The 22,084-nt window shown below is 41.8% G+C and overlaps 1 protein-coding gene across 1 annotated transcript in view; it reads right to left on the minus strand.

Moving 5' to 3' along the window:
• LOC129092723 (ankyrin-3-like) overlaps positions 1 to 22,084 on the minus strand; it is a 96,257-nt gene that overhangs the window by 50,061 nt on the left and 24,112 nt on the right. Inside the window, exons 3-16 of the mRNA XM_054600741.1 lie at positions 19,197 to 19,222; positions 12,224 to 12,325; positions 11,847 to 11,945; positions 9,101 to 9,199; positions 8,376 to 8,474; positions 6,600 to 6,785; positions 6,053 to 6,076; positions 4,304 to 4,402; positions 3,329 to 3,427; positions 2,701 to 2,799; positions 1,678 to 1,875; positions 568 to 666; positions 304 to 402; positions 102 to 200 (exon numbers count right to left, since the gene is read on the minus strand). Coding sequence (XP_054456716.1) covers positions 102 to 200; positions 304 to 402; positions 568 to 666; positions 1,678 to 1,875; positions 2,701 to 2,799; positions 3,329 to 3,427; positions 4,304 to 4,402; positions 6,053 to 6,076; positions 6,600 to 6,785; positions 8,376 to 8,474; positions 9,101 to 9,199; positions 11,847 to 11,945; positions 12,224 to 12,325; positions 19,197 to 19,222 — 1,427 coding nt within the window. The remainder of the gene's footprint in view (positions 1 to 101; positions 201 to 303; positions 403 to 567; positions 667 to 1,677; positions 1,876 to 2,700; positions 2,800 to 3,328; positions 3,428 to 4,303; positions 4,403 to 6,052; positions 6,077 to 6,599; positions 6,786 to 8,375; positions 8,475 to 9,100; positions 9,200 to 11,846; positions 11,946 to 12,223; positions 12,326 to 19,196; positions 19,223 to 22,084) is intronic.

Below are 22,084 nucleotides of genomic sequence, written 5' to 3' on the forward strand. Positions count from 1 at the left end.
CGGAGAAGGAGAAAGTGACTTTTGGCCCAGTATTTTATCATTGTTTTGTTTTTCCTTCTCTCCCAGACACAGTGATTGATAATGAGGCTCAGTGTTCTGACCTTGGACTTGGTCTCCACCTTGGCTCCGTTCTTGAGCAGGTATCGGACCACGTCTGCCTGACCCGCTCTGGCTGCCATGTGGAGAGATGTCTCTCCTCGCTGGATGGAACACAGAAATGGTTTTCATATGTATTGATGTGGGACTTTTAAGAGAAACATGTACTTCCAACATCTGACAGTGCATTACTAATTATCCACTCACTACATTGGTCGTGTTAGGTGAGGCTCCGTGGTGTGTCAGTGCATTGACGATGTTCTCATGGCCCATAAAGGCTGCCACATGGATGGGCGTTAGGCCAGACTGGAGACAAAACAAGTCAAGACAAAGACAAGCTCTATTAAAAGCATAGTCACAATGCATAAAATGGTGCAGCTCAGAATCTTTAAAAGCCAGCACAGTTTAAAGAAATCACTTTTGGTGCCAAGTGCTAACAGGTAGAGTCAAGCAGAAAATAGTGCTCTGTACCTCGGTGACAGCCTGGATAGACGCTCCGTGTTTAAGCAACAGCTCCATCACTTTCACTCTGTTCTTCTTGCAGGCGATGTGAAGCGGAGTGAAACCATTCTGCACACAGAAAGACAGAAAATGGCCTTTAGTTTGAGGCTCACACTTACTCAAGGGATGATGTCTCCACAGTTTACAAGAGTTGTATGACTGCTCATATTTGGCTGATAAGATGAAGCACATCTGCTATAAAATGAATGGGTGGTGCAGAGAATGTTAGTAGCATTGTGTCATTTTCAACATCTTTTGTTCAGAATTTATCATTCCCAGATCTCTGTTTGTCTTCCCTTCTGCTTCATTTGACAATTTTTATTCACTTTTAAGAAAACTTTGTAGCCCTTAGTATCTCATTCTCCTTTCAAACCATCACATAAGTGCAGCTTAAGCCTATTGGCTGGGTCATTTTGCCATAACATAAAACTGTGCAATGTAATTGTAAAATAGCATTGAAATATTGGTTGGCACATTTCCTCTATTAATTGAATTCATAAATCTTCATGAAGGATAATTCCCTTTTTCTTTGCCAAGCAAAACATTTTATATGACACACTGAATGTTTTGTAGTTTTAATCGACCTTTTCTATTCGGAAAATGATCAGAATCATATTCATAGTCATATTTCTATAATTATTGTCATTATATAACATACAATGCTGCTATTATTAATATTAGTCATATTTCTATGACTTTTTACTGCTATTGTTATTATCATTCTATTAAATAAACCGAAAAAAATAAATGTAATTGAATCAACACAAAACTAGTGTCTTTTTGGCGACAATAATATCAATATTTGTCTTGTATCTGCCTTCAAATTTTATATTATTATATTTTGATCATAGCTGTTTGACACTTTATTATTCTCTTTATATTCTTTGTATGTATTATGTATATCAATATAATGCTGCTGCTGTCTTGTCAGGACACTACTGCAAAGAGCCTCTCATTAAGATTCTTCTTCTTCTTGGCTAAATACATTGACATATAATATGTTTATTTATTTGGATGCTTTTGTCCTTTATGACCTTGTCACTTTTCACAATCATCTCCCGTGCACCCCTTTATCCCTACCAGAGCCTTGGCGTTCGGGTTGGCCTTTTTGTCCACGATGAGCTTGGCCACCTTGTAGTGGCCGCAGTGGGCGGCAACGTGCAGCGCCGTCAGGTAGTCGTTGGTGACGTCGTCCACCGGCACGTCGTGCTGGAGCAGTAGCTGGACGCAGTTCAGGTGGTCCCCCTGAGTGGCCATGTGGAGCGGCGACAGCCCGTTCTATAGTGGGGGGGAAAGAGAGGTAAAGACAGAGAGAGGGGGAGAGAAAGAGAGAGGCAGAACGAGAGCGAGACAAAGAGAGAGACAGAGACAAACACACACGCAGACGGACACATAGACAAGTGGACAGACAGACACAGTAAGTTAGGGCGTGGCCATGAGCTGCACAGACAGACTGAGAAGGAAGTTGTTGAGAAGGTTACAGAAGCATTGTTATGACGAGGTCATTACAACAATGTCTATTTTGTTACACTGGTCGTCCCGCGGGGTCAAACTGTGGGGCTACACAGTGGAGACAGGCTGTTCTGGAGAGGTCGCACAGACGTTATGGAGACAAGGCGTCAACACTACGGCAACAACAACAGACCTGCTATCTGATTGGTTTAGATGTCAAATAGCTCTGTGTGTGCTGAGGAAAGCTGGTATATAAAAACATCTGTGTAACATAATTATTAGTGATGTGTACCACGTTTTTCTAGTGAAATGTGATCTACAGTACCAGTCAAAAGTTTGGACACACCTTCTCATTCAATGTTTTTTTCTTTATTTTTATTTTTATTTTTTTCTACATTGTAGATTAATATTGAAGACATCCAAACTATGAAGGAACACATATGGAATTATGTGGTGAACAAACAAATGCTCAACAAACCAGAATATGTTTTATATTTTAGATTCTTCAAAGTAGTTGAATGAGAAGGTGTGTCCAAACTTTTGACTGGTACTGTATTCTGTTTATAAAAAATAAAACATGTGACATGAATTTGTTCCCTCAACTATTCTGAGCTAAGCAACGTCTCCTGAAGTGATCGTCCCAGTAGCTACCTTGGTCTTGGACAGGAAAGGAGCTCCTCGGTCTAGAAGGATTTCTACCACCTGCTCGTGCCCGCTCCTCGCCCCACAGTGAAGAGGTGTCAGACCATCCTGGAAAAGAAGAAAGACACCGAAAGTGTTAATTAAATACAGGTAGAAAAAAATCATCATCCCTGCCTCCACATATGGTTAGGTAGTTCAGAGAAAATGAGTTGGGAATATACATTGTACATTTGGTATGGTTTATAAAACTTTTGGAGATTAAGTTTGGTTCCACAATCGTTAGGTCACTAAATAAATAAAAATACAGCAGCAAACACCACAGACTTAGAAACTTTTATGGAGTAAAATTTCACCACAAACTTCAAGTTTTACTGATCAGGACATCTTTGCATACTGAGGAATAGGCACCATTTACATATGTGTGTGTGTGTGTGTGTGTGTGTGTGTGTGTGTGTGTGTGTGTGTGTGTGTGTGTGTGTGTGTGTGTGTGTGTGTGTGTGTGTGTGTGTGTGGTAAGACAGAAAATTGTTTAACAAAATCCAATTAAAAAAGGGTGGAAAATTGAATAACAAAATATATCATTCAGCCTCATATGCTTCTGAATGTCCTACAGTTTTCCGAGGAGAACTGGTCTTACCTTGGTCTTTGCATCAATTTTGGACCCTCTGTCCAGCAACAACTTGACCATGTTGCTGTTGCCCCTTTTTGAAGCCACATGAAGCGGTGTGATGTCATTCTAAACAACAAAGAGGAAACAGGTGTTATGATATAGCCGTAAAATTAAATGTAATGGTTTATTATCTACACAAAATCATGCACAGTCCACATGTAATCTTATATTTTAGGTTGTAATAGAAACCCTTCGATCTGCTTATTAAGGTTACATAGTGTTGTATTATCAAGCAAACAGCTGTAAAACAGCTCGATGGTTTATTCTATCCCTACTGCTGTAGAATGGCTCTTTAGAGCTGAACCGGTAATCAGTGTCAAAAAGCAGCACCAACACAAACACTCCTCCTAGCTGATATAATTACGGCCCAGTGTTGACTCTGGTTAGCTAATGTCTGACAATGTGGAAACAAACACATTTTAATGGCGCCCCTTTTTTGCATTACAATGTAAATATCACAGTAAATAAAAAGTAATGCTACTGTGCTGTAAAAACAGCTTTACCATCATCTCCATCTTTTAATACAAAAAATTCACTCAATTCACTTCCATGTCTTCATATTTATAAATATCTTGAACTAATTTTGAAGTCAGCCTGAGGTGGATTTGCCAAATTGATCCTTTAACAAAATTCCAGAAAATCCAAATTTAATCCATAATAATCTACCTCATCATTTAACCCTCTCGGGCAATAAAAAAATGGAGCACTGTCTCTGAATCCCTCCCTCTATATTTGACAGAGATGCTCCAATTTCTGGCCTTTACACCTCTGAGGATTCAGGGACTGCTCAATAATAAGTCATGAAAACTAAACCACTGTTCCACATCAACGGGATCACTGTGTACAACATATGCAGCGTAACACCATCACCACCTTCACTCCTGTTTAACTTTTTATATTGGTAGTACCTCTCCCAAACAGCAGAGGGAAGAATAAACTCACCCGAGCCATGAAGTCCACAGCAGCTCCTCTGTTCAGCAGAAGCGTGGCCACGTTAATGTTGCCATAGTGAGCTGCGATGTGGAGGGGGGTGAAACCACTCTGAGGATTGGAGAAAGGCGAACAACACACACGTGCAAACAAACAAGCAAACACATTTCATTAGAAACCATTAAAACAAAACAAATGTGCAGTACAGACCTGGAGCTCTACAGCAGCCCACACAGGCCTACAGTTGACGTACAGACGAGAACATACGCTACTGTACACTGTTACACTAACACCTGACTTTCCCCACAGTGGCGGAAAAAGTCTTTTTATTGAAACATCAAACATGGGGCCAATGGTATGCTGACAACAAGAGGGGTTTTAGATTCAGCATACCATATGGGCTTCTATGGGCTCCTATGATCACACTGGGCAGAGAAAAGTAAAACTATATAAGTTTATGTGTTAAATGCAACTCAAGTATGACAGATGTTATTTACCGGTAATCTAGATCATCTCGTTTTAAACATCCTGATACATTCAGGGTGTAAAAAAAAGCGCTGCAAATGAACCTAGTCCATTTGTTAAGTTAATTTCCTGGCAAAACCCCTGGCTTAGTGAGCAACAGCTGCGACAGCAACAGAAGGACACTGGAAACAATCTGTCCAATGATGAATGAAATCTCACATTAAGCTATCTAATCATTGGCATCCCAATTTTAAAATAACCAATAATCCAGAGGAGAGCAGGTGTCTCAGACATGTGTATCCACCCTGCTGTTATCTGGTGGCTCAGAAAACCCAACAAAAAAACACTACGACTTTGAATAATCTCAAAATATATTGCTACACTCCAAAAATCATATTATAATAGTACGATAACCAAAAAAATAAAATGAATCACACAAATCCATCTTTTTATAGTCAGTCAATGACTTTCTTCCATCTTCCATCAGAGTACTATGTAAATATTTTCACCACGATGCAGGAGCTTCAGATCAACAAAGCCATTTTCTGGATGAATCACATCAGATAACCGTCCAGTCTGCCAAAGCCAGACACAATGCCAACCAAAACAGGCAGACACAGAAGGTGGCCACCTGACTTTGGTGTGACGAAGGGGCCCCTTGTTACCATAGAAGCAGTGTCGAGGTACCTTGTTGCTTTGGTCCCATGCAAAATGCTTTAGATGCAAAGGGTTGAGGATTAGACGATCTAAAATCAATAGAGGGTAGTAAACTAATGAGACTAACTGTCTGTTGCTAGGAGGCTGGGGTCCTCTACAGATTGATGGGGATTTGGGTTGCCATGCAGGTTAAGTACAAACCGCTGCTTTTCAATGAATGATAACCACTTTTCATGCTGGTTACACTGGTTATCATGTTAATCGGTTTCATGGAAGGACTGTGTCAGGACACGTTAGGACAACATTTTGTCAACAGTCACAATGAATTTGGAAAGAAATAACAGCTTTGGACACCATGAAACCATTAGAATCAGCTTGATACCCAAACCTCCAGTTTTAGGATTTACTAACTCAGTATTAGTAAAACATGCGCTTTTACTCTGACTTTCTCTATGAATAGAGGTTTCCACTGAATGACTGAAGAGATGGAGAGGAAGATGGGACGGAGGGAGGTGACAAAGGGCTGCAGAAACACGACTGCATCCAGTCAGGGGCACTGAGGTGTTTGTTTGGTTGGTTTTTCAGAGTTTTTATGAACTGCGATGGAGAGACTAGGTAATGTACAGAGTAGAGGTGTACCTCTGTTGTTCTATTCACCATCATCTACAGAGTCAGCCAAGAGAGGAGAGAATGGGCAGTTAGTGAGCAAAAAACAGAAAAAAGGCCTCCACTGACATGAAGTGGAGGAGCAGAGAGAGGGGGAGAAGGAGATCAGTACAAAACAATTCATGGCAAAAAAGTTCTGTTGTTATCTATGATTTTAAAGTTGAGAAAGACATTCTTAAACCAATTCCTTTTCCAGCATGATCCTAAAGTACATTCACATATTGTGTCTGTCATCTATAGTTTTATGACTGTTATTCTGATCAATAATGTGATTTCATAAATACAGAAAAATGTGCTTTTGCTTCTCTCCCCTTTCTGCCTAAAAGAACATCAAAAGCAAATTTAACCAAGAATAAAGAGAAGAAGGCAGCAAAAAAAAAATTACTTCATAAACCAAAGATGTCAATAATCAAAGAAACAATTAAACAATCAAAAAATCAGAGATATAAAAAAAAAAATAAGAAAAAGAAAACAACCAACTGAAGATCCACCACTTGGCTGCATCGGAGTCGTCACTCACCTTGGACTCAACGTCTGCGTTGTGGTCGTTCTGCAGGAGCAGGGCCGCGGCCTTGGTGTCGTCCTTGCGGGCAGCGATGTGCAGGGCAGGTAAGCGTACCTTGCCCTTTGTATCGTTCTCCAGCAGCAGGGAGACCACCTGGTCATGGCCCTGCTGGAGGGCCACCGCCAGAGGAGTGAAGCCATCCTGCGTGTGAGGAGAGAGGGAGAGGAGTCAGCGGGGATGGAGGGGCGCTGTAATGCGTTACCGGTGACGGTGCTGACATGAGATGATGGTTGGACTGAATTATCATTTTGCTGCAGGCAAAGAGGAAAGCAAAGCAAAACCCCTGAGGCCTATAAAGGTTTAACAAGTTATTAATGGTCCAATGAATTCCGGCACGTTTCCTTTTGTTTTAAGAAGATCTTCTTTATAGTCTACAAATGGTAGTTTAGTCTGAGAACTAGATAGAACTTGGTTTGGTTGTGCAAAAATGTCAAGAAAATGTCACTAAAAAGTTAAACTGATGGAAAACGTAAGTGCAACGTTTTGTTTTGGTGCGATAATTTTTCCAGAAACAATCCAGAGATTACTTTATGATTGTTTCTGGAAGTTACGTTTTTTAAATTTATATTGCCACAATCAAATTTCATCTCTCTGAGGAAAAATAATCATCTGGAATGATAGAAAGTTTAACCTTTAGACAGTCTGATATGCCTGGAACATTTAGGATAGTAAATCATAACATAATAGCCCCTGTGTCACACAGATGTCGAAATTACTGTTTCTGTGTATTCTCAAGCCTCCTCACCATATAAGACACTAATGTAAGTTACATAACGAGATGATCTAGTGGAAAAGGCTCACATCTGTCTCCTACACACATTACTCTCATGCTGCATTATTCAGCTGGAGTTTCTGCATACTTCAATGTGTGTGTGTGTGTGTGTGTGTGTGTGTGTGTGTGTGTGTGTGTGTGTGTGTGTGTGTGTGTGTGTGTGTGTGTGTGTGTGTGTGTGTGTGTGTGTGTGTGTGTGCAGAAAGTATTATATGCATATGTGCCTGAATGTATATATCATGTTCACGTGTGCAGATCGGTGTGTGTGCACATCTGCAAACGTATTCTATGTGTATGCATGTCCTGAAGGGCATCCTGTTCAACCATGTAGCCCGTAGATGTAAGCTAGTGGACTGTACACAGGCATGGGTATTCCTTAGCCCCATCAGCTATTTATCTCTGCACGTGCTTGTGTTTGTGTGTGTGTGTGTGTGTGTGTGTGTGTGTGTGTGTGTGTGTGTGTGTGTGTGTGTGTGTGTGTGTGTGTGTGTGTGTGTGTGTGTGTGTGTGTGTACGTGCGGTGACTGATAAGTATGTGTGTGTACGGGTTCCACAGGCTGAGCAACGTAAATCAGAGCAGTAACAGCAGCAGCAGCCGTGGAGGAGAGGCAGCGAGTGGAGCAGGATCTCATCAGTGACCCACTCAAGGTCACTCTGCCTCCACCACCATACACTACCAATCAATGACGCTCTGCCTAGTCCCTCATGAGGAGATGAGGAGGCAGGGAGGGAGGGAGGAGGGGAAGAGGAGAAGGTGCAGCCAGAGGAGGACGGTGGAAAGACAGTGAGGTAGACAGAGTGGGAATGTGAGACAGAGGAGGGGAGATGAAGGTGGTTAGTACAACAGATGTAAAGACCACACATGACCGAGGCAGAGAAAAAACATGGAGACAAAGTGTAACGGTACAGAGAGGTGGACACAGGACTGGCACACGTACACACACACACAGGTACAGTACCTCAGTGGCCATACTCTGACTGGCGCTGTGCTCCAGAAGGAACCGTACGACCTCCAGGTGATTCTCCTGGGAGGCCATGTACAGAGGAGTGAAGCCATTCTGCACACAAGGTGGACCAAAACACACATGAGCATTTACAAAAACAGGTTTAGATTTGACTTTGCTGCCACTCAAAGAGACAGATCTTTCCTTGTTTTGGACTTTTCTGGTTGATCTTTTCCTTGTTACATTACACTAAATGCAATGTGAAATGTCCCAATATGCCCTTAGATGATGACACAAATTATATAAATATAAATATAAATCTTGAGAGTGATACATACCCAGACATAAAACAAAATGTTCAGGTAAAGTCGGGAAAGATTTTAGCGTTGCTGTTACATCTCTATTGGCTGTTTGATCAGACCAGAGAGAGAGAAGGTGCTTGTAATCGTTCTTCTCACCTTGATCTGATAGTTTAATAGTTTCATTTAAAATGCAAGGACATCAGTTTCCTGGAGAGGCAGAGGCCTAGTTGGCCTGATGCCAGATTGTGTCAGTGAGGATCTTTCCACTGAGTGATTCCCGTCAGTGTCATTGACTTCACGATACAATATCACCTTAACAATTGTGTGAATTGTAATGACATTTAAGTTGTTTCGGGTCCTAAATGTACAGGACCTTGCTGTCATTTTGACTGTGTTGCGTGTGTCCCTGTGTGTGTGTGCGTGTCGAAGGTATCCCACCTGTGATTGTGCGTTGACATTGGCTCCATTTGTGACCAGCTCTTTGACGACTTCCGTTTGGCCGGCCAGCGAGGCTATGTGCAGAGCGGTGTTTCCTTTCTGGATAACATGGAACAGCCAAAAGAATGTGTGTTAAGCTCTGCACCACCTGTCCAATCACTTTGCTTGTGTGTGTGTGTGTGTGTGTTTGTCACTATAGTCTGTACATATCCATGTCAGTCTCCGTGTGCACCATTGAATCCCCTCTCGTCAACCACACTTTAGTACGGCTGGCGTTCCAGCTCTGGCATCCCCCCCTCCTGCTCTGCCAACAATGTGTCACTTCCGATGCTCTGCGTCCCACACATAGACGAGGTCCCCTTGAGCCTCGGCCATAAATAAAACCACAGGAGGCGTTTTATGAACCGGTACAGGTCCTTGTGAAGGCAGGTTCGACCCCCAGCCTTTTTCTCCTGCCCGCGTGATGCTGGGCTCTGTTATTCGACAAGTGCTGTTACACAATAGTGATCATCCGTCACATGTACTGTACACTGTAGCGAGGAAATCAGATAGCAGCATTAAATTAATAGAGCGACAGAGAGGCTGGTTGGTATATAGTGTAGCTGAAGACAAGAGCGTGTGTGCTATATTTAGTCTAACATTTTTCTGTAATACAAAACAGTAAAAGCAATTATTCTATTAGTTTATGATCTGAACTATAAATTGAAATTCTACTTTATCATGTTTGATAGGTTATCTTACAATTATGTTTTAATATAGATGCTTGATATTAGTCTGTTCCCATCTTTACAGTAGTGTATATACTTTGGAAAATGGTACTTATCTAAGCCCTTTTATGCCAAATATGATTATAGAATGTAAATGCCTCTACATGTTGGACACAATGTCATCATCTTAAGGGTAAAAAAATGCAATCTAATGCAATAACGATGCAATATACAGAATACTACCTTTGAGAAGCGTACATGCTTCAGCTTATGTTGAGAACGGTATTGATTCAACTTTCAACACCCTCTTCCCAATACCTGCCCTGAAAAATCCAATATCTGCTCATAGCAACTAAAGCATGATTTAAGTTGTTATGTCTATGTCTTCAACGATTTCGAAATGCACATTTCTTCTGCCTTTTTAAAACATGCTGCCTACATTACCCACAATGCACCTTGATCACAAACAGTTTGGTCAGAGATTAAGGTGTGTTACTAGAGGCTAATGTAGCCCTGAGCCGTTAGCCTTAAGTAGAGATGAGGAGCGGGCTACAGAGGTCTGGTAAGATCTCTTTTTTCTAACCCCCCCCCACACACACACACACACACAATTTTTTGAATTTTCTCATTATCAAACTTGTAGTATTCAGCCCCAACTGATACTGCCTCAAGTTACAGCCATTTATAAGATTTTCAGTCCAGTAAACAAAAAAACTGAACCGACTACACGGCCTCTTGTTTAACTCTCCCAGAACAAGAACAGCAAAAGAGGGGCGGATATACAATTAACTTTAGCATTAAACACCAACATAGCCTAAATGATAAATCTAGGTATCCTAGATAGCACTACCTCCCTAATTGTCTCCATCGGCCGTATAAAAGAGAAACTGATAGGCGTTAGGGTGCAGCCGGTGGATTCCCAAGATCTCAAACTAATCCCTCAGCATCCTCGGGGTCACAACAGAGAGAGGCTTTAATTGGTGAGATTTTCTCCTTGATCTTGAATATTTCATTGCGTCCTCTGTTTATGTCAGCACCAAGCATGTGGCCTGTGGCAGAGGGGCTGAACCAGACGACTAAATGGGAGTGAAAGCCTTCTGGGCTCAAATCTGAATAATGTTTTCAGTGTCTCTGAATCTCAGCTGCTTTTGGCATTGGAGTAAAGATGCTTCAAAGGAAGACGCCCTGTCCTGAAGAATATTACTGTATTACAGTACATAAAATATAACACTTCTGCTGCTTTTGCCGACCTTGTTCTTTATTACATATATTTAATACAGTCTGCTATTGAAATTATACTGAAATCCCAATGCCTCATTCTGACATATACCTTCTTTTTCCTGCATTATACCCCACAGGGATCATTAAATATTGATCCAAAATGAAACTCTAAATGAAGACTGCACACTTATGCTACAATTCTTTGTCGATCTACGACATGGACAACTGCAATTAAGTGCATTCAAGTCATTAATTTCCTTCGGAAACTCGGGCAGGGGCACTGCACATATTGAATTACCCGTTTCATCATTTTGTACTTTGTGTAGTGTTTTATGGAGTGTTTGTGATGTGAAACGTGCGCCGTAACAACCTTGTAATTGCCATTTCCATTCAGTTGATTTGTGCTTCTTTGCGAGCATGCAGTTCTAGTTTAAACCTCCTGTCTCCTACAACAGGGTTCCCGTGGATCCTTGAAATGTCTAACATTTGATTTTCTGAAGTATTTCTGCACAGGATTCGTTACTTTATACACTGGTGTTGTGCTAATTGATGTAGGTCCTCTGCAGACACTTGCTTAGCTCAGAAACTTGTCACGCAAACATCAATTTGCTGTGGGCGTCCACGTTTTCCCGAACAGATGTACTTGGACGCATTTAGATTGTAAGTGGGTAATACGGACTCAGAATTATTGACTTCCGACTTGAAATGTATTGCAGTATTACAGTAGTAGCACTGTAGCAGCCATGTTTTGTTCTGGATCCAAATATAGCCCTCTGTAACATCAGCTGAGCTGTGATAGGTGACGGGGTGGGCCTTACCTTTGTGGCTGCATCCACATCTGCTTCCAGCTTCAGCAGCTCAGCAACAACCTCCACATGCCCCTCTTTAGAGGCTAGGTGGAGAGCGTTTAGACCATTCTGAGAAAGAAACACATTTAGGGGAGTCTGTGTAGCTCTTGAACAAGGATATACTATGAGATAATGTTAAGTTGTACTGACAGGATGGGTTGAAAATGATAATATGGGTTGAATATTGCATCTAGAGGGTGAAACTGCTTGTTCAGTTGAGCCCTTGAGCCCTCAATTTGCAAATCGGCTGAAGCAGCAGTATGTTGATAGCATGTTCTAATCCCCAAGGAGGACAGACACTCGCAAGAACATTTCAGTTTCTTAATAAGTTTCTACGAAAAACATACCTGATTGCAAATGTTAATCTCAACCCCAGACTTGAGGTAGTCGAGGACCTTTTCTAGGTTTCCTGCCCGGGCAGCTCGCAGATAACTGGCATTGCTGTCAGACTGGAGAGGAGAGGAGAAAGAAGAAAGCAAAGAGAGGGAGAGAGAAAATGAGAGGAGGTGATTAGGGGTAAAGTCAGACTTTAGCCACATGCTTATCCGCATCAAACTGTTAATTATTAGGCATACAAGAGAACAAAAGCACATCCAAACGCCAAAATGTACTGTACCAGGTATAACTCTGTCATCATTTCTCAGACAGCAACAAAACATATCAACAGGGGAAAAAACAGAGCCCATATCCGTTCACACAGCAGGTCCATTGTCCCATTAAAACCAATGTAGTAAAGTCCACTGGTGTCTGAAATTAACACTGAAACATCTCAAAAAGTAAATCCATGGAAAAGCGAACAGAGCGACAGCATATCATCCCAACAATTCACATCATCCAGCGTCATCCAGCAGATCCCAGCGAGCTGTTATTTCAGCTTTGTCAAATCCAAATGTCTCTGATTCCCAAAGGTAGGAAGTTCGGCGACCGGGTGGTCCCTACAGCTGCCACAGAGACCTCCTCTCTCCCACAGAGACCTCTCTCTGAATCCACCAGTAAAGTAGTTGTATGTGAATGTCGCCGTGCTACCAGAAGCAGAGCAGTCTCTATTCTGCCTGGCTGTCCTTTATTTCACTACAGAAATAGAGCTTTGCACACCAACAAAAAATGATGAGGCAAGCATGTTTCTGCCCCTATAACAAATGTAGTGTGTGTGTGTGTGTGTGTGTGTGTGTGTGTGTGTGTGTGTGTGTGTGTGTGTGTGTGTGTGTGTGTGTGTGTGTGTGTGTGTGTGTGTGTGTGTGTGTGTGTGTGTGCTTGAGGGAGAAAGAGAAAGGGAGGAGGGGGATAAGAGTAGACAAGGAGATGGAGATGGCTAAAAAAAGAGAAGAAGAAGAGAGAGGTTGTGTTTTTGTTCTGTATTCATGTAAGCGCCTAGGACATTTGGTTTGACATGAAGTGACACACAGCAAACTCTGCACATTTTTTTCTTCCTTTCTTCGCAGCAGCCTTGCAAAGAGCATTTTTGTAAAACTCAGCAGTGGAGCCGCTGAGAAAACGAGGGAGAGGAGCTGTGATACGCTGCTTCATAATAGAGGATAAAAAAACCAAATTCCCCTGAATTATCAAAAGCCCCAGACCTGCTAAATTTAGCCCTGCGTCCGGTGACACTTAGGATAAACTCAGAGGGGACAAGCGGTACAAGCGGTTATCCAACATTGTACTCTCTCCCTCCGCCGCGCTTTTCCAGAAATAACTCTGACGAATGTGGAGGGATCTGACCCAAAGCCAAAGTGCGCGTGAACAGGATATCCAGCATCAGATTGTTCCGCTGATATAAAGCCGTATAAAACTGGGAGAGGAAAATATTTGTGTCTAAGTGCGCTCAAGCACAAACAGAATAATGGCAGATGGAGCAACGCTAACTGGAAGTCATTTCCTGATTACAAGAAACCATTAAGCTAAAGCTCATATCAGTCCACATCTAGAAATGTCTTCTGTCTTTTTCCAAACCCCAAACCCCCCGAGAGAACTGTTTGAGAGCAGTGAACCACTAAGGATCTTTCTGTTCTTTCTTTCTTTCTCTTTTCTTCTGGCCTGAACCATCATGATCACTACATTGTGTCGTGTTTCTGTTATTCTGGATGTCAACTACAAGACCAACATTTCCACAGCGATCAACGGCAAACCAGCTTGCAACTCATCATCTAAACATGATTTAATTCTTTATCATAATTCAACCACTACAACTCAGCGTCCTTCATGATGACCTGTTAAAAAAACACTTTTGATCCCCTCCAGTATAAACCCAGCCAGCAGGCCACTTCAACACTCTCACTGAAGTAAACTCATTGCACTTATTTCATGATAATTCTACGTGGTGTCTACATATTTATGATATAGACAAAATTCACAGTTACTATTGGTTACCAGTGGTGCACTGCAGGCATTAAAAAATAACTTCTTTGTGATGAGAAAACATGCTAGAAAGATAGGAATATGAACGGAGTCGGGTCATGGTGGTCATTCCCTTAAAATAAACTTCATACACTCTCTCTTTAAATGTTTACTTTTTACAACTTCGTCTGTTTCTCCTCCTTTTTGCCATTATTCTCCATCTTTTCTTCTATTTTTCAGGGCACATTTTTAACAAAGTTTCAAAAGACGATAAAGAAACACGCCCTGTTTCTGTTTGAATATAGCGTATATTTTTTTTAGATGTTGCTTTTTTTAAAGAACTTCTTCATAGATTAAAAATCTTTTTAAACAATTCCAATCATATGATTCCTATATTTAATCTCACATGTTTTTTCATGGTACTTAGAAGACGTACAAGACTCACTGGTGCTGATTTTCTTTTTTATGTGCATTTTATATTTTCATGTTTATCTATTATCATTATTTTAGTTATTTGTTTATTAAGTATTACTTCTTGTATTTCTCTTATTTTAATTTTTACTTTTTGGTAGAGCCCTCCAGTTTACATTTGTGGTTTATAATAGTGAACTATGCTTCATCATCAATCATTCAAGTCAAAGCCTCTCCACATTTTGCCATATCTGTGCAGAATACATGTGTGTGTGCATGCCCCAACAGGCATGTGTGTGATGATATGTACAGAACGCATGTGTGACCTACCAAAAGCTTAACTACTCCATGAACGACAACTACTTAGTGATTTACACGATCAAACATCATGTAAGTCAAACATGAAATGTAATACTGTATACTTGTACTCTTCTTACAATCATTCAATGCAGATATTTTATAGAAGGCCATAAACTGAGACCAGAGTAGAAACATACACTACCACTCTAGAAATAGATACAACACATCTGTAAAAAAATGGATGTCTTAAAGCATTTCTAAACTGTAAATGTTTTTTCATAGTCTACCATTATGCATTAGTCTTTTAAACAGCACACAGTTCTCTTTGCTTCTCCTTCCGCATCTGCCCAAGCTTAAGTGCCAACAGATTAAGTCGTCTTCATCCGTAAGTCACTATTCATTGCTCTCGTCAGTTTATCCCTTAAAGCCCGCAGTGAAAGCCGGCGACCAACATGTCCAACCCTCCATCCATATCCCAGCTATGTCCAAAATGAGGGATCTTGAAGTCTTTGTGAATGAAGCATTACGCAGGACGGGGCGAGAGATTAGTAAAATAAATATCATTAAGCCTCCACAGATCAGAGGTTCAAAGAAAATGGGGCCATTAAAGACTAGGTTAAGCCTGAAGGAAAGCATTAATCTAATGTTAGATAGAAGGAAGAGGATGAGAGAGACAGAGAGACAGAGAGAGAGAGAGAGAGAGAGAGAGAGAGAGGAATCTGACACACAAGTGATAACTGGAAAAGCCGAGAATTTAGCATTCCCAATTACGGCCTTACATAGTCAAACATGAAGCTAATTTTACGTGTGAGTTGCTGTAAAAATGACAATTAACCATCTCAGTTCTAATTAAAAATGCCCTCTGGTCACTGACTGGAGTCTGCACATTCTCTTTAACAGGGAGAGGAAACACTACATTAAAGTCACGCTCTGGTATTGACAGTTACAGGGCCGTTATATTTAGGTTTGAGTAGATTACTACACATCTATTCATTATTAAGTGTCAGACTTTTCAATCCAAATCTTTAAAGCTGAACAATCCTTTAAAGCTCAATCAGCAAACCCTAGAATATAGCCTTATCTACATGTGTGAGGCAAATATCAACATTGATATCTGACGGCTTAAAATATCCCCTAAAGGATCCCCTACATTTTTTTAATAATTGTTACGATGTTATGTTACTATGTGGAACATTTGGGGATGAAAAAATGCACTCTGGTGAACTATGTGATATCGACACTATTCATAATGGCCTCTGGACTCCATATCTTGTTACTTATTGTCCGACATAGTATTATGATACTGATATATCTGCTATAATACATTACATTACATTACAGTCATTTAGCAGACGCTTTTATCCAAAGCGACTTACAGGAAGTGTATTCAACATAGGTATTCAAGAGAACTACTAGTCACCAGAAGTCATAAGTGCATCTCCTTTCTTAAACAAGCATCTAAAAGCATAAACCAGAGCAAAAGTACAGTGCAGAGGCAAATTACTACGAAAACAATAATTGCAACAGACTAATACGAATACAATAAGTGCTACAAACTACTATGAATACAATAAGTGCAACAAACTAATACGAATAGGATAAATGCAATAAACGAATACGAATGCAATAAGTGCTACGAGGAAGGCTCAGGGTAGTACTTCATGAAGAGGTGAGTTTTCAGCCTGCGCCGAAAGATGGGCAGCGACTCTGCTGTCCTGACGTCAGTGGGGAGTTCATTCCACCACTGAGGGGCCAGGACAGAAAGAAGCTGTGACCGGGTGGATCGGCCGCAGGGACCTCTGAGCGACGGGGCAACCAATCGCCCCGAGGCAGCAGAGCGAAGTGGTCGGGCGGGGGTGTAGGGCTTGACCATGGCCTGGAGATATAATATTGGCCGATATATTCGCCTGACCTATTCAATGATGGAACAATTCTAGATTATTAACGTTCCAAGCACTTCAAACCATCTTCCACCATTGGAACACAAATTTTGTACAAAACATATGCCGTTAAGATGTACCTTAACCACTTCTACCAAATCAGTGGTGGCCATTTATATTGTGGTTGTATCAAAGTTCAATACCACATACTAATATTCAGCAACACACTTGATTATTGAGTTCCGTTGATGAACGCTATTGTCCCATAATGACTGATTTAGACAAAAGTAATGAAGGAGCTACTTGCTGCTACAAAACATTAGAATAAAAGTAAACATTACAAATAAAACTCATTCATTTGCTTTTTTATTTTAAGGATAATTGGCAGTAGCATTCCGAAGTTGCAGTTTGATGTCCAACGTTGCACATACTGTATGATTTCCTTTTAGGATAAATTAGTAAAGTATATGGATTTCATGTAACTGCTGAATACAGTATAACACATAGTATAATAATAATAATACAAGTAGAATATAGTATTGAATTAGGACACAGTATCTGTCATGATATCCAATAGAAGCTGCAGTCAAGTTTTTGGGTGGTTCTCATCGTTCCTTTCACAGTTTGGAGCTGCAGAGCATTTGTATTTATTTCTGCTGAATCAGTACTTGGTACTTCCTCTCCTCATGACATCAACACAGTGATCATCCAGATGAATGGAGGATATTTAGGTGTATAAAGACTGATATCCCCGGGCCGCCAGACTGCCATGATGTCAGTTTGGCACTCAAGCATGTAACAAAACAGAAACTTGTGCAGCATTCTGCACTAAACACACGTAGAAGAAGGAATGCAACAACACATATGAGTCTGCACACACTTTAGGACAGTGTGCACTAAAAACAGAGGCAAGAAAAAATATGTACACACAAACACAGACAACACGGTGAATATTGATGTCATAGCTGCAGGCTCCTGGTGAACTGAGCGAGCTTAGAGAAGTCGAGACGGACTAGCAGCGGCTGTATTGTTTCACTTTATCCCCTTCTCTCCTGACAACACAAAACACACAGGGCTTCACAGCTCTGCTAGCACAAAGCCAGAGGCATCCAGTGGCCGGCCACAACACCCACCAGTGCCAAAGGACATCACCCTACAAACCTCCACATCTTTATCCCTCATCTCTAAACTGTCAAACTTCTCAAATCCCCTTTTCCGGCTTAGTGGCTCATCCTGATTTCTCTCTTTCTCTCAAGGCTAAATATAGAAACGCTATTGATGAATTAACGTCCCCATTTAACTGTCACTAGAAAATCACTAGTAATGCTTTAAGAGGTATGGAAGTACAGCATGGTATTGGCAACACAATGAATGGTAATCTATAATGGGAGATTCAAAGTGTACATGATGTATAGTGCATCAACATCTGCCCCACATGTCTCATGTATATAAATATCATATGATGTCACTCCTAAACATCCCTCTATTGTATTTATGTTGCTGATGGAAAGAACCTAACATTTCAGGAGCACCACAAAGATGAAACAATTAATCTAATGTGTCATAAAAGCTAATGGCCACTAGGAGGAAATGATTGTGAGAGACAGAGAGTCAGTAAATCAATGACTGAAGCTTAGGTAATTCCTTAAAGCACAACAAACAAGCCCTTCATCCAACACCACATGCTTTTATTCTATCGTAAAGGAGTTTATTTGGGAAATACATTGTTTTGCTGTCTTGCTGACAGTTACATGAGAAGATTGATACCGGTCTCATGTGTAGTGAATATGAAGCTGGACCCAGCAGACTGTTAGCTTAGCTTAGCATAAAGACTGGAAACAGGGAGAAACAGGTAGCCTGTCTCTGTCTAAAAGTACAATAAAAATGCTCAAAATGAACACATTGGAGTTTATCTTGTTTGTTAAATGTCTGAGAAAGCAAATAAACACATTCTCCAAAATGTCAAACTATTCTAAGTATCCAACTTGCTCAATGATTCACAAAAGCCACTATACCACATGCAATTAACTTTCTAGACTCCCTGATGTGGATTGACAAAAAACCTCCTGCATGTTACTACCCTGCAGACAAACATATACTTCACATCTGACTGCAGCAGATTACTCTTCCATGTCCATACACACCCAAACACCCAACCAGTTATGATGAATGAGACAGGACTCGACCATTCTAGTGGATCGCTGCACCACTGAACTCACAACATCAACCTCTGAGACAGTCAGTGACCTCTGTTACATTGTTTACAAGAGAATACCAAATCACAACATAAATCTAAGCTATCAGAATATAAAAAAATATATGTAATTTCAATCAAAATGTTAGCTTTACTCACTTGTGTTAGAAAGACAACACCCTCTTCAACAGCCATGTTCACTTTCTCTCCCTCTTTCTGTCTCTCCTCTGTACGAGGAGGAGTGAAACCTGAGCTAAGAGTGGCCAAGCAGCCAACCAGTCATCTATCCAGTCAGTCAGTCAGTCAGTCAGTTGGCTCTGTCCTTATCTTAAGCTCATGGGCATCCATCAAAGAGCAAGGTGCCATTGGCTCAGGTAAAAAAAATAAAAAATCAAAGCACACCAACAGATGTGAGTGCTGGAGGTAGCGGATACAACAGTTCCTTCCTCTGTATTGTCGATGCTCTGCACATGATGAAGAGGGATGGTGGGAGGAAAGAAGTGAGTAGAGGTCGGGCGAGGGGGTGGGGGGGGGGGCGGGAAGACGATGCCGGGTGGAGAGCAAAGGAGGAGAGGGGGTCTATCTAATTCCTCGGTTGTGACTAAACAAAGCGCTGAGCGTCTCGCTGTCTTTCACGCTGCGGAAAGGACACACCACAAATCCCATCTGCTGCCTCCCTGTCCTCCACGCTGTCCCCGTATCTGTTTTTGTTTGTGAAATATGTCAACGAGGGGTAAATCCCTGCAGCCTCGCAGAAGCTGGCCCCTGCCCTACAAAGCACCTCTGAGTGGGGAGGGGGTGGAGGAGGAGCACCCTGACTTACCATAGTAGCTGAGGCTTCTCCCTCCCTCTCTGCCTCCTTCCTTTTCTTCCTCACCTTCATCTACTCTGAAGAGGGGTGGTGGTGGGGGGATGTCAGTGTGATCTTGATATCCAAGGTTGGGGAGGCGAGCGGGGGGAGAGAGAGAGGCCAAACTGAAAATAGCAGCTGAAACAAATACTTTCGTTAAAATGACTCGTCTGTGATATGTCAACCCCCCCCCCCCAACTCTTCTCTCTTGTTATCCCACCCACTCTACCTCTTTCCCTCCCACTCATTCTCTCTGGTTCACTCTCCCTTCCTCCCTCCGTCTCTACCGGCAGCTCTTTATTGTCATCCTGCTTATCAGCTTTATCCCCCCTCTCCTTCCTAACAAAGACCAGCGTGACTGAGTTTGTGTGTGTGTGTGTGTGTGTGTGTGTGTGTGTGTGTGTGTGTGTGTGTGTGTGTGTGTGTGTGTGTGTGTGTGTGTGTGTGTGTGTGTGTGTTTGTGAGTGTATGTCCATGCTGGGCTCGCTCTACCTGGTTGCATGACATCAACCACAGGGATCTCAGTTATTCCAAGTGCGTCTGCTAAAGGGGGTTCTATAAATTCAATAACAGCAGAGAACAACAACAATAACACCAGACCAGATGCTATTTTGGGACAGGTGGGCCGGTTGGAGGGCCCCCCCCCCAAAAAAAACCAGTCAATGGGGACACTTTAACAGAGGATTAGGGGCTTTTCCTCTGGTATTAGGGACACCCTCTGTCCTCCCACCTCTCACCCCTCAGCAGACACGCCCCACCGCAGTCAGCTGAGTTACAGCCGGAGATAAAAAAGCTCACCCCCACTGATTTCTCCTCACAAAATCCTGCTCCAACACCGGAAGATAGCAGCCATGTAGACGCACTGCTCTCCTGGAAAATGTACATAAAGATCTTGAATCTGACTGATATCTGTAATCTAAGACAGTTAAGCAGTAAACATGTAGCATAACTAGCGTGTCCATGTTATATGTTTGATCTTGGGTTATTACACCTGTGGGGGGTGGTAAGTGATCCGATTATCTTATCTTGGAAAACCACCCATGGCTGTATCTTTAACCTTTTTACCTTTAGGGAAGCAAAATGGTTTAGATCAACCCCTATTACTAGACTGAATGTTGATTAGACCATTAGGGGTCAGGACCCCTCACAGAGGTCACAAGATAAATCTGAGAGGTCATGAGATGATTAATCGGGTAGCAAAGAATCAAAAAAACATATTCTGCTTAACAAAGTTGTTTATTTTTATGCTGGCTAGCTATTTCCCCCTGTTTCCAGTCTTTAAGCTAAGCTAACTAGCTGCTGTAGCTTGTTATTTACCATACGGACATGAGAGTGATATCAACCTTTTCATCTAACTCCCTGCAAAAAAATAAATAAATAAGCATAGGGAAAAGGTTAGGCAATAAACTAAACCCTTAATTAAACATCATGTTCATGTGTTTTTTTTTTTTAAATAGACTTTGGTCGCTGGTCTATAACAGGATGCAAAAATTTGGTTGCTTGCATGAATTGTCAAATAAAACATAATTCCTTCTCGGCTAAAGAGATACTTTTGTTGTCAGAGGAAAGCTGCTCTCAACAGATGTGTGAACAAATGATGAGATTGACTTCCTGCACATGGAAAATCCCTGGGACACACCGCTACCTGGTCACTCTTCCCTTCTGCCTGGTATTTTGATAATAAATGATCAACAGTTTCACACCCATAAGCTCTATTTATAGCGGGGAATGCTGTTGTTCTGCCAGCGCTGCATGTAACATCACACACACAAACGTACAGAACAGACAGTCACATGCAGCCATCCCTCCCACAGCCACGGCTTCTACTCTCTGTCACTATTCCAGGGGAATGGCACCACTGCATTGTGGGTATTTTCCAGTGCTATCAACTTTCAGGCGAGAGAGAAAGAGCGTTTGAGGCGGTCGGCGAGGGTCAGAGCCGCTCAGAAGGAGGGAGAGACAGAGGGTGGTGTACGTGAGAGCTGACAGAGGGAGTGACAGATGCTCTGGACCAGAAGAGGCGAGTTGAACATGTGATTGGTGGATCACAGGCCCCTTCACGCTCACACTGCAGTGAGCAGCCTTCCTTGGAAACGACAGGGTTACCATGGCTACCGGGGGAGGGTTACAACAGAAGAGGAAGGGAGTCAAGCCTACTTATGGAAAAATCATCTCTTTTGACACAGTTATGCTCTCACACACACACACGGCACCTCTATTGAATATTCAAGCTATTATT

Source organism: Anoplopoma fimbria, chromosome 6 (genome assembly GCF_027596085.1).
Source record: "Anoplopoma fimbria isolate UVic2021 breed Golden Eagle Sablefish chromosome 6, Afim_UVic_2022, whole genome shotgun sequence".
Classification (NCBI taxonomy): Eukaryota; Metazoa; Chordata; class Actinopteri; order Perciformes; family Anoplopomatidae; genus Anoplopoma; species Anoplopoma fimbria.